The 15,801-nt window shown below is 36.5% G+C and overlaps 1 protein-coding gene across 1 annotated transcript; it reads right to left on the reverse strand.

Moving 5' to 3' along the window:
• Positions 1–980: 980 nt before the first annotated feature.
• LOC141633111 (uncharacterized) lies at positions 981–4,872 on the reverse strand. The gene is made up of 3 exons (XM_074445592.1): positions 1,632–4,872; positions 1,162–1,361; positions 981–1,037 (listed from the first exon to the last, which is right to left on the reverse strand). Exons 1-3 carry the CDS (start codon positions 4,870–4,872, stop codon positions 981–983), a joined length of 3,498 nt encoding a protein of 1,165 aa, XP_074301693.1.
• Between the last annotated feature and the right edge of the window lie 10,929 nt (positions 4,873–15,801).

Genomic DNA, 15,801 nt, shown 5'->3' on the forward strand with positions numbered 1-15,801 from the left:
AAACTTTGGTAATATTTTGGATGTAATTTTTGGAAAAAAAGTATAAAAGGGAGTAAATTTTAAAAAGTGGATTTTAAAAGGGAGTAATTGATAATTTACTCTATATATTAAAAAGGGGTTGTTAAAACCTAGTACATCTTACAAGCATAACTGCATAAGTGATGTCATTATAATTAAAGATCATAAATAATTTGAAAGTATTTTGTACTCCCTTCGTTTATGTCAATTGTTATCCTTAGGTTTTGACACAAAGAATAAGGAAAAGGGTGAGGTTAATTACTAAATGGCAAATGAACCAAATTAAGTATGAATAATCAAATTGTTTATCAAGTTTATTCTTAAAAAAGAAAGGATTACAATTGACCGGGACACCCAAAAATGGAAGAGAACAACGAATGATCGGGACAGAGGGAGTATTCGTTTTCAGAGTATAACTTTAGTTCATCTCACTTTAATTAAAATACTACTATGTAGGCATTACTCCTTTGTTCTCATATTTTTTTACATTTTTATTCATTGTGAATAGTATTTTAAAAAAGAAAAACGAAAAACAAATGATTGAGACCCAGGGGAGTACTAAACTACGCGCGGAAGTCGAATAATAATATATGAAGCATAATTATTAGAGAATTCGTTAAAAATATAAAAATTAATTAAAAACGAAAATTAATTAAAGTGAAACATTAGGCGCATATTTCTTCATTTGAGCAAGGGATGAGTCATTGATCAGTTGCAGCAATAGTACAAGAGAAGACCAATTGGTGTAGTGCGTCATTATTTCTCTTTTGTCATTATTCGGCCTCATGCAGTTAGACATTCCCTACTGCTTTTTTTGACAAATGTGTACTATATATTATAAACGAGAAAAAAAGAGTACTTACACATAACCATTACAAAACCAAGTAGAATTACAAGAAAGGAAAGACTTAATACGGCTAATGCTACTAGATAAAGAGATAGGAACACAAGACTTGTTGGAATCATGCAGCATACGAAGAAGTCGGATGTTGCTGATCTGAAAAAGAACGTATTTGAGTCTGAAAGCAGAGGCAAAAGTCATAGCCTCAATCAGAGCTATAATGATAAGTTGAAAGTGGGACGAGCAAAAGCGGTGTAGCACTTCGTGTGTGATATAGTCATTGCGGTATACTTTGAAAGAACCAAGCGAGCTGCCCTTGTTGAAAACAGCCTCAAACCGAAAGCAATGAGAAATGAAATGAGGAGAGGAGCACACTGAACTGGTAGCTTCAGAGATGCAGGAAGACTGAAATAGTGCTTTAGAAAGAGAGCTGAACACATGCTGTTGATTGGATAGGATAGCAATATCTGAGATAATCTCAGCCGGACAAACACATCGGTCCCTGAAAATCACATTATTTCGATGCTTCCAAATGGCATACAAAGTGAGCAGAAAAAGCAAAGGAAGGGAGTTGTCACCAGCCGAGAACCAAGTGATGTAAATCCAGAAATCTTTAAACCAGGTGGGGAAAGGAATATGTGAGTGACTTCGAGCGAATACCCAAAAGATCGGCCGCCCCGATATGTTTGCGTAACCCGCGAGTCACGGAAAATATGACTTAAAGTTTCGCAAGTTTTATGGCACAAAGAACATATGGGATTTACAGACATACCTCTACGAATTAGGACATCTGCAGTAGGCAGGATACCATGAACCAATTTCCAAAGAAAAATTTTTATGTGCGGTTGACATGGGAGGCGCCATAAGAAAACCCAAGGAAAAGGCGGGATAACACTAGACTCAGGAGAAACAGGAGAGTGAGTTCCATTATGCAGCAGGAAAGAGTATGCAGAATTGGAGGAAAATAGTCCGTCTTCGGTAAATTTCCAATATATGAAGTCATCCGTAGGTTCAGGTGGAAGTTCTAAAGCACAAATATTCCTAGCCGAGATAGAGTCGAAAATTTTAAAAATATTAACCTTATTCCACTGAGTTGAAGTAAGCAGGAGGTTTGCAAAGTTGACATCCTGTGAAAGGAAAGAAGACTTAAGACATGGCTTTGAACCAAAAATCCAGGCATCATCTTTGATATTAATAAGTTTCCCGTTCCCAAATTTCCAAGCAAATCCATTTCGAATCAAGAAGGTATTTTTAACAACCCCTTTCCAGGCGAAAGACGCAGCTGAGTACTTTGAAACCCTTCCCGGAATAGGAAAATCTTTTGGATATTTAGTACGAAGGACAGACGAAATAAGGGAATGATGATGATGATGGCACCTCCAGAATGTCTTAGAGAGCAGAGCTTGACTAAAAATCCGGGCATTTTTTATTCCCAGACCACCCTCTAATTTTGGGAGCTGCAATTTTTCAGGAGATAACCAATGCTGGGCACGTCTATTTTTTGTTTGTTTCCACCAAAAAAGATCGATCAAATAATCTAATTTCGTGGTAATGTGAAGAGGAATCGGAAGGATGGAAGCCACATGAGCAATGGAAGCCATCAAAATAGAATTTATGAGCAACAACTTAGACGCTTGTGAAAAAGAAGCCGCACCCCAGGATAGGATTTTAGACGAAATCTTGTCCAGTAGAAACTGAAAAGCCGAAGTTTTCTTTCTGCCAAGATCAATAGGAGCACCAAGGTAAAGGCCAAAATTATGTTTGGAAGGAACTTTTAAAATATTTGTAACATGCTCTTTGAAATCATCAGGCGTATTGGGACTGAACTTGATATAGGATTTTTGATGATTAATCATCTGACCCGATAAATTACCAAAAGAAATCAAGATATCCCTCAAAGACTCACAGCTGGACGAAGATAAACGGAAACACAGCAGAGCATCATCGGCGTATAGTAAATGGGAAATGGCTGGACTATTTCTTGAGAGTTTAATGCCTTCAATAGACCTTTGTGATTCCGCCTTAATAACCATAAGAGACAGGATCTCCATACATATAATAAAAAGGTATGGTGAAATGGGATCCCCCTGACGCAGACCACATTGAGGAAAGATACGAGCTGAAGGAGTACCGTTAATAAGCACCTGTAAGGAGGTAGTCCTGACACAAGATTTAAGAAGCCTTCGGAAGGATTTCGGAAAATCATAAAGCTTAAGAACATGGAACAGAAAAGGCCAGGATACCCTATCAAAAGCTTTGTTCATATCAAGCTTGAGTGCACCAAAACAGCGTGTACCACGGCGACGTTGGTTGATATAAGAAAGAAGTTCATGAGCGAGGAAACCTGAATCACTAATAAGACGACCAGGAAGGAACGCATTTTGATTTTGGCCGATAATACTGTCAGTTATCTTGCGGAGCCTGAGAGCAATACATTTTGAAGCTGCGCGGTAAATGACATTACAGAGACTGATAGGACGGAACTGGGAGATACAGTCTGGATTAGGAATCTTTGGGATAAGAACAATATGAGTATTATTCCAAGCCGGAGGGATATGACCGGAGTTTAAAAACCCAAGAATAGCTGATGTAATATCTGCTTTGATGGTGTGCCAGAAGAGCTGGTAGAATTTCGGTGGAAAACCATCCGGACCCGGGGACTTGTTAGGTTGCATATCAAAGAACGCTTTTTCCACATCATTTGCGGTGAAGGGCTGAGACAGAAAATCTTGCTGAAGGCTGTCTAATTTGGGAATGGCTAAATCTTGAAGTTCTGAGAAAGAGCATGCAGGCGTAGACGATGTAAACAATCTCTGAAAATGATCCATAATTAGAAGAGAAAGATCCGACTCAGAAGCAGTCCAGGAGCCCGTATTATCTTTCAAGGATATGATACGAAGGCGTTTCTGTCTTGCTTTGGCTCTACTGAAAAAATACGCAGTTGGAAGTCCATCATTAAACTTAAAATCAGATTTGGCTCTTTGTTTCCAGTAGGAATGCTGGGCTTGAACATCTTGCTCAGCAAGACTAAGATTTCGAAAATAAACTGAGGCAGATGTAGATTCGTGAATGCAAGATGAACTGGCAGATAAAGTATTTGAAATAGCACTCCAATCAAGCATGAAAAGATGACGATTTAGAAGCACCCATTTGAGAATACCAGATCGGATCAGACTAAGTTTCATAGTAACTGAAGAAGCCACAGGAGTTGAAGAAAAACGTTGCCAAATAGAAGAAACCAGGTATTGAATCTCAGCATTTTGCAGACACCAAATATCTACCCTGTATGGTCTTTTTGGTTTCGTAGAACGCGCAGATAAATCAAGTAAAATAGGGGCATGATCCGACAAGAAGATGTTGAGGTTTTCAATATGAGCTTCAGGATAAGAAAGAAGCCAATTTTGTGATGCGTAGCCGCGATCAAGACGTTCCAAGATAAGATTTTTGGAATCCCTTTTGTTAGCCCAAGTAAACTGAGGGCCTGAGAAAGGGAGTTCACAGAGCTGTGAATTAATTCTCCAATCAAAAAAGGCATTCCAGCCAGAAATAGTAGAAGATCCGCCAAGTTTGTCGGAAAAATGTTCAAGCTGATTGAAGTCACCAATCATACAAAGCGGAGAGTAAACAGAACAAAGCTTCTTCATATCATTCCAAAAACTTGCTTTGTGCTGAGTACAAGACTCACCATACATAAAAAGAGCAAACCACACATAGCTCAAATTATGATCTACAATTTTACAAAGGATGAAATTTTGATCCACCAAAAGAGGCAAAACATCGGATCTATCATCCCAAAGTAGAAGCAAGCCACCACTAAAACCCGCAGAATTTGTACCACAAAAATTCGGCAGGTTTAGAGAACTAGATTTACAGACACTGTCAGCTAAGGAGCACTTAGTCTCCTGAAGAAAAACTAAGGAAATATCATAGTAGCTTACGGACCATTTTATATACGGAATAATAGGGGCGTCCGCAGCGCCTAAACCCCTACAATTCCATGAGAAAATCTTCATCGATCTACTGGTGGCAGAAACGGGCCTGCCACAGCCCAAACTTGTGAAGGATCAGCAAAGTGGAACGGAGTAGAGAGACTGGAAACCCTTCGCGAATCTGCAAGGTGAGAGCAAATCTTTAGTCTCTTGTTTGGGAAAGAAGAAATGAAGCCTCTTGATGATTCTGCTTCAGAAAAGAAAGGACATTTCCGTTTTCGAGCAGAAGCAGCAAAAGGGGCTTCCCATGAGCCGGACTCAGGAAAAGAGGAAACAGAAGATGGTCCGCGAGAGCTAAGACTGGAAACATCATTAAGGAAACCCGAGAACCCAACAACAGAAGCAGGAGAGAACAAAGACTGAGAATAAGAGATGTCCGTTGTAAACCCATTATCAGACTCAGCATTAGAAAACGGAGAAACAGCAGCAGGAGATTGAATAGCAACAGGGGCAGTAAGCGAAGACTGACCAGAAACAAAGTTTGCAGACACTAAAGCTCCATCCAAATGATGGTCAGAACGAGAACCAGGAGAGGCAACAGAGTTGGTATAAAAGTTATCCAAGGAGGAGGGTTGAAAAATCACCTGACGCGGATTAACCAACGGAGCATCGACATCAACCTGAGGCATAGAAGTATCCGAGACATGTTGGAAACCAACAAAATCATCTTCAGGTGGGTCGGGGGCTCGGATATGAAAACCCGATCGAGGTATATCACCATTTGGTACATTATCAGGCTGGGATGATGGGGCAACAAGATTTGGTCTCATAACCAGATTAGGATTATGAGTATCGTGCTCATTATGACGGGGATCCACATAAGCTGTGTGGGCAGCATCACCAGCAAAATTTGCACCAAAAACAGGAGGAGGATGCTGATTATGACCCGAACTAGACGATGATGAAGTCGAAAAAAAAGTCGCACCTGAAGATGAAGAAGCCGAAGAAACACCCTGAGCATCAACACGGTCTGGGTCAGAATTGACATGAGTGTTTAAATTTGCAAAAGTTGATGGAAGACCCTTTATGATTTTAGAATAAAGCGGGGTAGCAGTCGGTCCATACACCACCTGCAGACCGGACAGATGGAGTCCCTGAAGTCGGCGATCAATTTTGGCAATGGCACGAGCAGAAGACAGATTGCAAAACGATTGTTTATGACCCGTAGTACCACATCTACGGCAAAAGCGAAAAACCCCTTCATAGCCAAAAGAGATCCAATGAACACGGTCACCAGGTAGAGGAATATAGCAGCCTGGAATAAGCGGTTGAGAGAGATCCACCCAAACCCGAACTCTAACAAAAGGACGAGGAGGGAGACCAGGACCAATAATTTCTTCTTCCAAAACATCACCCACATGTTGAAGAAGGTAGCTGGCAACAGACGGATGAAGGTATTGAATAGGGAGACCATGAACGCGAACCCAAATCGGAACGGTGGAGAAATTAATATTTTCAAGAACAGAATCCCAGGCGATCTTACGAAAAACCAATATACTGCCTTCAACATTTATAAACCGGAGGTTAGAAAAGTATTCGTAATCGGCAGGATGCGAAAACTCGAAGACAAAATAAGGTTTCATAAAGTGAATCTTGATGACGTCTCGAGTATGCCAAAAAAGATTAATATTATGCTGGACTCGGGAAATATCGAATTTTCTTTGGTCAACGAAAACGCCAGCAAGGGAAAGATCGAAATTAATATATGTAAGGTTGACTCGGAGATTTATGGGAAGGTTTAAGAGCGGTCCAGCTTGATATGGTAAGTTTGACATGGTTTAAAACTCAGAAACAGTGGAAGAAAAAACCAGTAGAAAAGGACGGTAGAAAAAAAGATGGGTGAAGAAGGTTAAAAAAGAGAGAAGAAGAGGCAAGGGTAGATTTGGTGGCAGTGAAAGGAGGAATCAGAAAACGGTGGAAGGGGAACGTGTCAAGAGCTAAAAGAGAGGAAGGGATAGGATAGAAACATGGAAGGGATAAGGTTGGGTTTAAAGAACAAAAAAGATGCGGTGAAAAAAGAAACCGGGTTTGATATGGTTTATAAACAGCAAAAGAAACTCTCAAAAGAGAGTGAACTCTTATTAATAAGAGAATGAAAGGGTAAATGGTGTTACCTTGACATTCCCTACTGCTATTCTATACAAATTGGTCCCACACTCTTATTTTCCCTTGGTAATTTGGCATACACAAAATCTCATTGAAGACGGGCAATATCCGTCACAAGCTTGTGACGGATACCGTTTTCTCTCACAAAATGCCCATTGAAAGGTGAGTGGGAAGCACATGGGGGTGCCCCACCTTGTCCCCTCTCCCTTTTTGTGAGAGGTTATAAGCTTGTGACAGAATTAACCCGTCACAAGCAAGACGCTTTGTTTGACATATACGGACAGTGGCGGAGCCCGGATTTTAACTTAGGGGCGGAAAATTTTAGGGAGGCCGAACAACTAATTTTATAAGGCACCCTCGAGAAAATTTCGAAAAATTTAACTAAAAACTTCGAAAATTTCATCCGCCAAGGGGGACGACCGCCTCTGCTAGCCCCTTAGCTCCACCACTGTATACGGAGTAATAGTATTAGAAGATCCAACAACTCCGGAGAGATGAGCTCTCACATGATGAGGTGAGAGACACATTAAATATTTTATTTCTCTATTATGTATCCTAATAAATTAGTGAGTGACGGTCTTTCATGAGACCTATTGTTAAAAGATTGTACGGTGCGATCACTTAAAATGTGTCTATTTTAAGAAATGAAATGAAATGATGATTTTTTTTTTACTGTTTATTTGTTTGCTTATTTTCTTTTTTGAGTATCTCATTAATTTGTTAAACTTTTTATATTTAAACAGATTTTTATACATGAGTTGATCATGAATACACATTCGTTATGATACATTTGCATTCACTAACAACAACTACTAATGGTTGTATGATCTTATCTCTTTTTTCTTGGTTTTCGTGTCAAAATAAAAGGTAAATAAATGATGACCAACTTTTATTAGTAGAAAGTTCCGATTTTTTCAAAGTCGTCATTTATAACATAAAATCGTCGTTAATTAATATAAAGTGATCGCCGTTTATACATGACGGAATAAGACGGTTATATAATATTTGTCATTGTATACCAACGACATTTTTGGAAGAATCTTAATAACCAGAAGCTAAGATTTCATAACTAACCACAACACTTATTATAAAAGTATGTAACATCGATCGATCCATCCATTCAACCATCCATCCATTCCTAAAATAGAAAACAACAGTCTAATAAAACTAAAACTAGATACATCGGGAACAAGAGCTAAACCAAACCTATGGAAAAAACAACGCAACACCTAAAACTCCCGCAAATACGGAAATGACCCAGCAAAAAAGGCGCCATTAGACCTGCGACACATGCTCAAGAAAAGCACGGTCGACGGTAATGGTGTGGTGGTCGTCGTCAGGAGAATGACGGACGTGGGAGATGGTGGGTAATGGGGCTAAAACTGGTATGCCGGTGAGTTCGGCTCGGATGAGGTAGGCGAGATCCGCTAGCTGATCAGAGTCTAAGCCAAAACTCTGGAGGGGAATCAAAAAGTCAGGTACGGCAAAGGGATTTTGCGAAGAGAGTAGTAATAAAAAAGAAGAAGTTCCAAGTAAAACCAATGAGAAAATAGGTAATTAAATCGAACCAAATGAGCATCCGTAACAAGGACATGAGAGCGAGAAGAAGCAGAAAAGCTTTGGTGAGAGACGACAGTCCAACGAAAAGAGAATTGGTTAAGAATTTGCTTGGCTTGGTGTTGGTTGTAGTTGTTTGGTATTTGGTTGTTCGGGTTTTGTATTTGGTTGTTTGGGTTTTGAGTTCCATTCGGGTCGTTTTCAAGTAGTGGGGAACGGAGATTATTGGAGGAATCCATTTCTGGGTTTTGTTGGTTTAAGCTGGTAGCAAAGCTTTGGCCGAATAGACCTCTCAAACCAAAAGACGATTAGTTATGAATAAGTTGGTCTTGCTGTTGGTGGTGGTTGTTGTTTTGGCGTGGAGAATCGGGTTGATGCAAAAACACTAACAAATATAATAATAGTCGTGGCAAAATACTAACAAATATAATAATAGTCGTGGCAAAATACTAATTTAGTAAATTGTGACGATATATACATAATAAAAATAGACAATGACAATATATTGTGATAGTATATGTATACGTATTCATTAATAAAACTTTCTTACGCATCCATTTTATTCTGAGGCCCAAATGCATGCGATCACACTTGTCGCACTGAGTACGTACGGGGTACAAGACTCATGTTAATATAAAGCTCATTTTAGGTGCTGTTTGGCCAAGTTTAAAAAGTGTTTTTGTAATTGAAAAAGTAGTAGCTTGACCAAACAGGTAAATTAGAGAGTTTTAAAAGTGCTTTTGAGAAGTCAAAAACTGATTATTCACCCCTAAAAGGAGAAGTAGATATTTTTTACTTCTACTTTTTATATAAAGAACCAAATAAGCAAACAAAAGTTGTATTAAAGTAGTTAGACCAAACATATAAATTTTGTGAGAAACCGCTTTTACAAAAGTATGGCCAAACAACTAAAACTTTTTCGAAAAGTAACTTGTGAATAAACTCCTTTTAAAAAAGAAAAAGCCATTTTCAATAAGCAAGGTCAAACAGCACCTTAATGAGCTTGTACATACGCGGGACAAGACTCATGTTATCTCTTTTTATTTGAACCTCAAAGGGATGAGACCTCATCCCTTTGCCGGTTTAAAAACTTTTTGAGCTTAAAGAATTTGGTTTTCTGAAAGAACAACTTGATGACATTATTGCTATCACAAAAGCTGAAATGTTTAAAAACCTATTGAAGGTAATCTCATCACCATGGCTCATGCTTTCACCGTTTTTCACAAAAACAAAATTTGTCATAAAATCGACGGTTCTATCCGTGTTGAAAGAGCTAGTCATGAAACAAGTCAAATCTGGAGTAAGTGAAGCTTGTAGAAGCTTCATTCATTGGGGCGACATCAGAGGTTTATTCACTGTTGCGAGAGGTTTAATCCTTTGGTTTAAGAAGTACTTCCTCCATTTTTTGATGAGGTTCCTATTTGTTGAATATATGTGAGAAATATTTTAATGAAATAGAAACGTCATTACAAACGGAGGAAATAGAATATTGGGTTAAAATGTTTCTTACATGGTCATCTCAAAGTTAGGTTTATACCTCGGTTTATGTGGTACCTTATACAGAGTATTATTGTTTGTTTATTGTTTTTTTTTTGTCTCAAAGTTAGGTTTATACCTCGGTTTATGTGGTACCTTATACAGAGTATTATTGTTTGTTTATTGTTTTTTTTTTGTCTCAAAGTTAGGAGCTCATTTATCAGGCTAATTGTAGGGCCGCTTATGGGGAATTAAAGGTTGTGTTGAGTGGTTTGTCTCATTGGTTTTTAAACCATCCGTCTAAGGAGTAAAGTTTAGTTTGTGAAACCAGAGTTATAAATAATGGTAATTTAGTTTAGTTTCACCTTTTTTTGGTTTGAGTTTTACTAGTTTTAAACTCGTGCAAAGTTGCATGTTGGAATATGTCGAGATATCGAGATATCGTAATTTAGGAATATGACATATTGTAATATGTCATATAGAATAACTGAGATATTATTGAATATTTAGAATATTCTAGATTATATTCTAAGCTCGTGTGTTTGGTTATATATATGATCGAGTTATTGTATCGAAGCACAACGAACGATTATCAATAATACAACGATGTCCTTTATGTTTTCTCCCCTCTCCGATTCTAATATGGTATCAGAGCCTCACGCTCTTGAGGCCTAAATATACGAAATTCCGCTGCCTGCCGGTGGGGTTATGATTAATGTATAGCACCCACCGGCGGGATGTCGTGTATTACGTCTAATTTGATTCACGATCTTTAAAAAAAAAAAAAAAAAGTTCATCCCCACACAAAATCGTTTCTGGTTCCGTGCAATTGCATCACTCGTAGAATTATATGGCTTTATCTATCTAATTCTTTCATTGGGAGTACAAACGAGTTCTCCATCGATTCGATATGACGGATATTTTTCCGTTTTTTAACGAAGTCAAGTTCGAAAAATTGCGGCGTTCTTGACAATGAAATTTCTACGAATTCGAAAATATTGATCGTTTTGACGGGTTCGAAAAACAGCGACGTTCCCGTTCCTATCGAAGTGTTGAAGATCGGAGGTCAAAGAAATTGAACTTTTTCTTCTTACCTTTTTTTTTTTTTGTTTTTTGTGTGCAAACTCATGGAAATTTTTACAAATTGCCATGAGTTTGAGGGGGGATGTTGGAATATGTCGAGATATCGTAATTTAGGAATATGACATATTGTAATATGTCATATAGAATAACTGAGATATTATTGAATATTTAGAATATTCTAGATTATATTCTAAGCTCGTGTGTTTGGTTATATATATGATCGAGTTATTGTATCGAAGCACAACGAACGATTATCAATAATACAACGATTACCTTTATGCATTCCTCCTTATACGATTCTAATATTGCACGGGTTGCTCTCTAAATATTTTGTTAATTAGTGATAGTTGATTAACATTTTAGGTTGTCTTTTGGCAGTTTTAAAATATTAAACACTTAAAGAGCTAAAATAAGGAATATCTTAAAAAACAAAGTTTTAAATAAAACAATAAAATCTCTCTATCTTTTGTTAAATAAAATGAAATAAAAAATCTAATAGTAGAATTATAAAGTTATATTTAAGTTCTTAGATTTGGATTATAAAATTCGCTTGTAATTAACGTATATAATGCACCGGGGTCAATTGGTCAGACAATTACTTTATTCAGTGGGTCTCGTGAGAGACCGTTTCTCACTAAATTAGTGGGAGACATAACATGGAAAATAAGAAATAAGTAACTCCCTCCCCTCATCATGTGAGACGTCTCTCAATAACGTTATTGAGAGACCGTCCCTCTAAAATTTTTGTGTTATTTTAGTATCATGAGTAAGTCTCCTGAGAGACGGTCTCTTAATAAGCTTTATTGAGATATCATTGTACAATTTTAAGAAAAAGTGGTACTAAAGTTAATAAAATAGGTACACATCATAATTAATGATAAAATGGGTACATTTATTATGTAAATAGGTACGAAATTACTATGTTACGATCAACAATAAAAAAGGTACGAAATACAAATAAAAGGGTACGAAAGATTGGTCTCTCAATAACTTAGTGAGAGACCGTCTCTCCCAAGTTTTAGTGTAGTATCATATATCCCCTTCTTAATTAAATTTGAGTTATTACTTTGTCATTTTACCGAGGGACCCTTCAAAAAAACACAACTTACATATCAAACCAAATTATTCGGATGAAAATAAAACAAAATTAGTAAAAGTGAACTTATCTCTATAGTTAGAGACTCGTGCTAATTGTTAAACTTTGTTTTCATTGAGTCAAACTCGTTCACATTTGTAAAACTTGTGCAAGTTTAAAGTGAAATTTTGACCCGTGTACATTTAAAATGAAAACTTTGACTCGTTTTTCATTTACGGCATATAAATCTCACACTATATACGTACAATCCTAAATTTAGGCAATCGCCTCAATCTCACATTTTTTATCTCTCATCCTTCTTATGAGATTTATTCTTTTGATTGTGAATACTCTCTCATCAAACCACCGAGATTCATGCATGTAGGGTGAGTTTTAAAGATTAAAAAAAAGGTATAAATTGATTGTATACAGTAATCAAACATTTTAAATTGATATTATTGTATTATATGTAAATGTTCCATTTACACATTTTGTTTTTTCTCAGTTGTATTATTCTCTAATTATTTTTTTGGACTTTTTTAAAAATTCTAATAACTTAAGGTTGATATATTAGTTAACCTTCTATAACTATAACATAATTTATATATAAATCATAAATAGCTAATTTATTTTGTGTAGGAGTATAACATTTAAGATGTACGGAGTAATTTTCCACCATGTTTCTTGATTACATTGGCATAATGCCTATTATAGAATAGTCATTAGTTCGTCTTATACAATACGTTTTAACACACGCAGAGCTCTATTTAAAATTTAAAGTAGAATAGTTGGAGTTAGGCACAATTTTTTCTAACCGGTTATTAATCAAGTCTATTATGTGTAGACCTGGCAAAAATAAATCAGGTTGTGTCATGTAGATAGTTGGAGTTAGGCGCATTTTTTTCTAACCGGTTATTAATCAAGTCTATTATGTGTAGACCTGACAAAAATAGATCAGGTCGTGTCGTGTTTGTACCAACCAGAAACGGTTTAATATTAACCCGACCCAGTTACATAAATAGGTCATTTGTATCAACCCTAACCCGACTCATTTAATTTTTATATAACCCAACCCGACATGTTTAACCCATTTATCTTGAAGCAGGTCATTTTTAGCCCATTTAACCCGTTTAATTGTATAGTGGTTCCTATATTATACTTTTGTATAGAATATAGATAGATATAATTGTGGTATAGATAAAAATTTATATTGTAGTACCTTATAAAGAGTAATTACTTTACCATTAATAAAAACAATATTACTTCACTTTGGGAAAACTATGGTCACTTAAAACTTTTGTCAAATGTACGAAACTTTGTTCACGTGCATGCGTAGTACAAATATAAAGGAGTTTTAAGTAAATACCCCGTGATAAATTTAATGATTAATTTATCCCAGAATAATTTAATACAGGGTAAAATAACTGTCTTAACTCTTAAATTAACACAAGAACGCAAATAATCATGAAAACAACTCATAAATAATACGGAGTACGTGTTTTCTTTGGTTTCTCCCTGATTCATTTGGTTGGGGAGTGCTGTCAACCTTTTCTTTTCAACCTTTCCTTCTGATATCAACTTAGTATTTTTATTTTTTTTTGAAAAACGTAATTTTTTTTGGTAAAATACATGTTTTTTTTAATCATGTACTCCCTCCGTCCCGCTCAATTGTTGTCCTTTCGTTTTGGCACAAAGACCAAGGAAAGAGGAGAAGGCTAATAACTAAATGACAAGTGGAACAAATTGAATGAGAATGATCAAATTACTCATCAAGTTCATTCTTAAAATATAAAGGACAACAAATGACTGAGACACCCCAAAATGAAAAAGACAACAAATGACTGGACAAAAGAAGTACTCAGTATAAGTTGAGAAAATGAGAAGGTTACGAGAAAGACTAAAAGGAGAAAGTTAGATACGAAATACTATTTCTCTCCCTTTGGTTCAACTTACGACCGGCTAAAACAAAATAAAAAAAAACATGAGGTAGCTTATAAATAACGATTACCTTAAATCTAATCGATGTATCAAAACCTTGGTATCATTCTCTATACAAAATATGGTAACTTCTGCTGCTAAATACAAACTTCTAAAACAAATGTTGTACGACATTTTTCAACCCGTAACAATAATACATGCGAAAGGACTTTAAAACAATCAATCTGGTTGAGGGCAAAAGAGTACCAGCTAATCTCATGCACAAATTGATCCATGGTTTTCTCTACAGGCGTGTGGGATGAGGCCCAAAAATCGAAAATCCGATTTGAGAGTAGTAGCTAAGCGGATGACTCCTTTGGCTAGTTGTCTCTCAACTACGGGTAGCCAGGCCTGAAACAATGGAATCTATATTAATATTCATTTTTTTTGCTGGCGATCCAAATTTTTACGATGTCATGCTCGAAAATTTGTTGCCTAGAATAAATGGAATGAGTAAGTTGATGTAATTTGAGTACGGTGTACCTTATTACAAAGTAAGATTGGGACAATATCGGTAGTTTGAGTTCTACTGTCAAAGTCCCATATTAATTGTACTCATACCCATCAACAACATTGAAAGTGAAGATGAATTAAAACACTACATGCCCATTAATTCCAGCCAAACTCATGCCAAGATGTATGATTCCACAAGACAAAAGTGAATTAAAACACAACTTGCATTATGTGGAATCGATCAAGCACAAAGCAAACAACGCATAACCAGAATCGTTCAATCGAACAGTGCCCATAAAGTAACAAACATCTGAAGAGAAGATTAAATACTAATGAGCTATATGAAAATTTGAATTCATATAAGTACATAACATAGTGCAAACAGCTTCAATTCATAAAGCATTTGAATTGGTTTATTGGTGATACAACTATTAAATGGAAAAAATATCAGTTCTGAAACAATTGCATATCAAACTTTCGGAAAATCATAAAATAACAGTTTACGTGACGACGAAAACAATAACTTATTAAATTAACAACCAATATTACAGATATAGTATTTGGCAATGAGTAATCGAACATGAAATAGTATAACAAAGACGGGAAAATGAAGAACATCTTACATGAGGATGTTAAGAGGTGTTAAGATCTAGACAGAGATATAATTCATAAAGGTAGAGATTTGTATTATTAATGATGTTGTTTTACATCGATATGGTGAGGTATTTATAATACCTCCCAACTTAATGGTAAACCCTAACCCTAATGGCAAACCCTAATGGTAGCCGGGCCTAGTATATGCCCAATATCCTAATACCCTCCCGCAATCGTAAAGGCAGTGTATTACGAACTTTACGATTGGAGAACAAGAAAAATACAAGCAGATAATAATAAAAACATCGATTTTCAAATCTTCACGAATCTTCTTTATGAAAAACTTCTCATCGTCGCAAGGCAGTAAATATTGGGTATAGGACTCGCCAGGCACTTCTTTTGTTGCGTATAGGACTCGCCAAACAATTTCTTGCGTAACTCGCCAGTCTTTTTGGGTGCGTAACTCGCCAGTTTTTCAGTGCGTAACTCGCCAGTTTTTTTCAGTGCGTAACTCGCCAGTTTTTTTTTCAGTGCGTAACTCGCCAGTTTTTTTAGTGCTACCTTGGTCAGAATTGATGATTTTCAAAAGAGAAGAATCACGATTTTTTTTTTTTTAGGTTTGGGCAATTTAT

This window comes from Silene latifolia, chromosome 2, assembly GCF_048544455.1.
Source record: "Silene latifolia isolate original U9 population chromosome 2, ASM4854445v1, whole genome shotgun sequence".
Lineage (NCBI taxonomy): Eukaryota > Viridiplantae > Streptophyta > Magnoliopsida > Caryophyllales > Caryophyllaceae > Silene > Silene latifolia.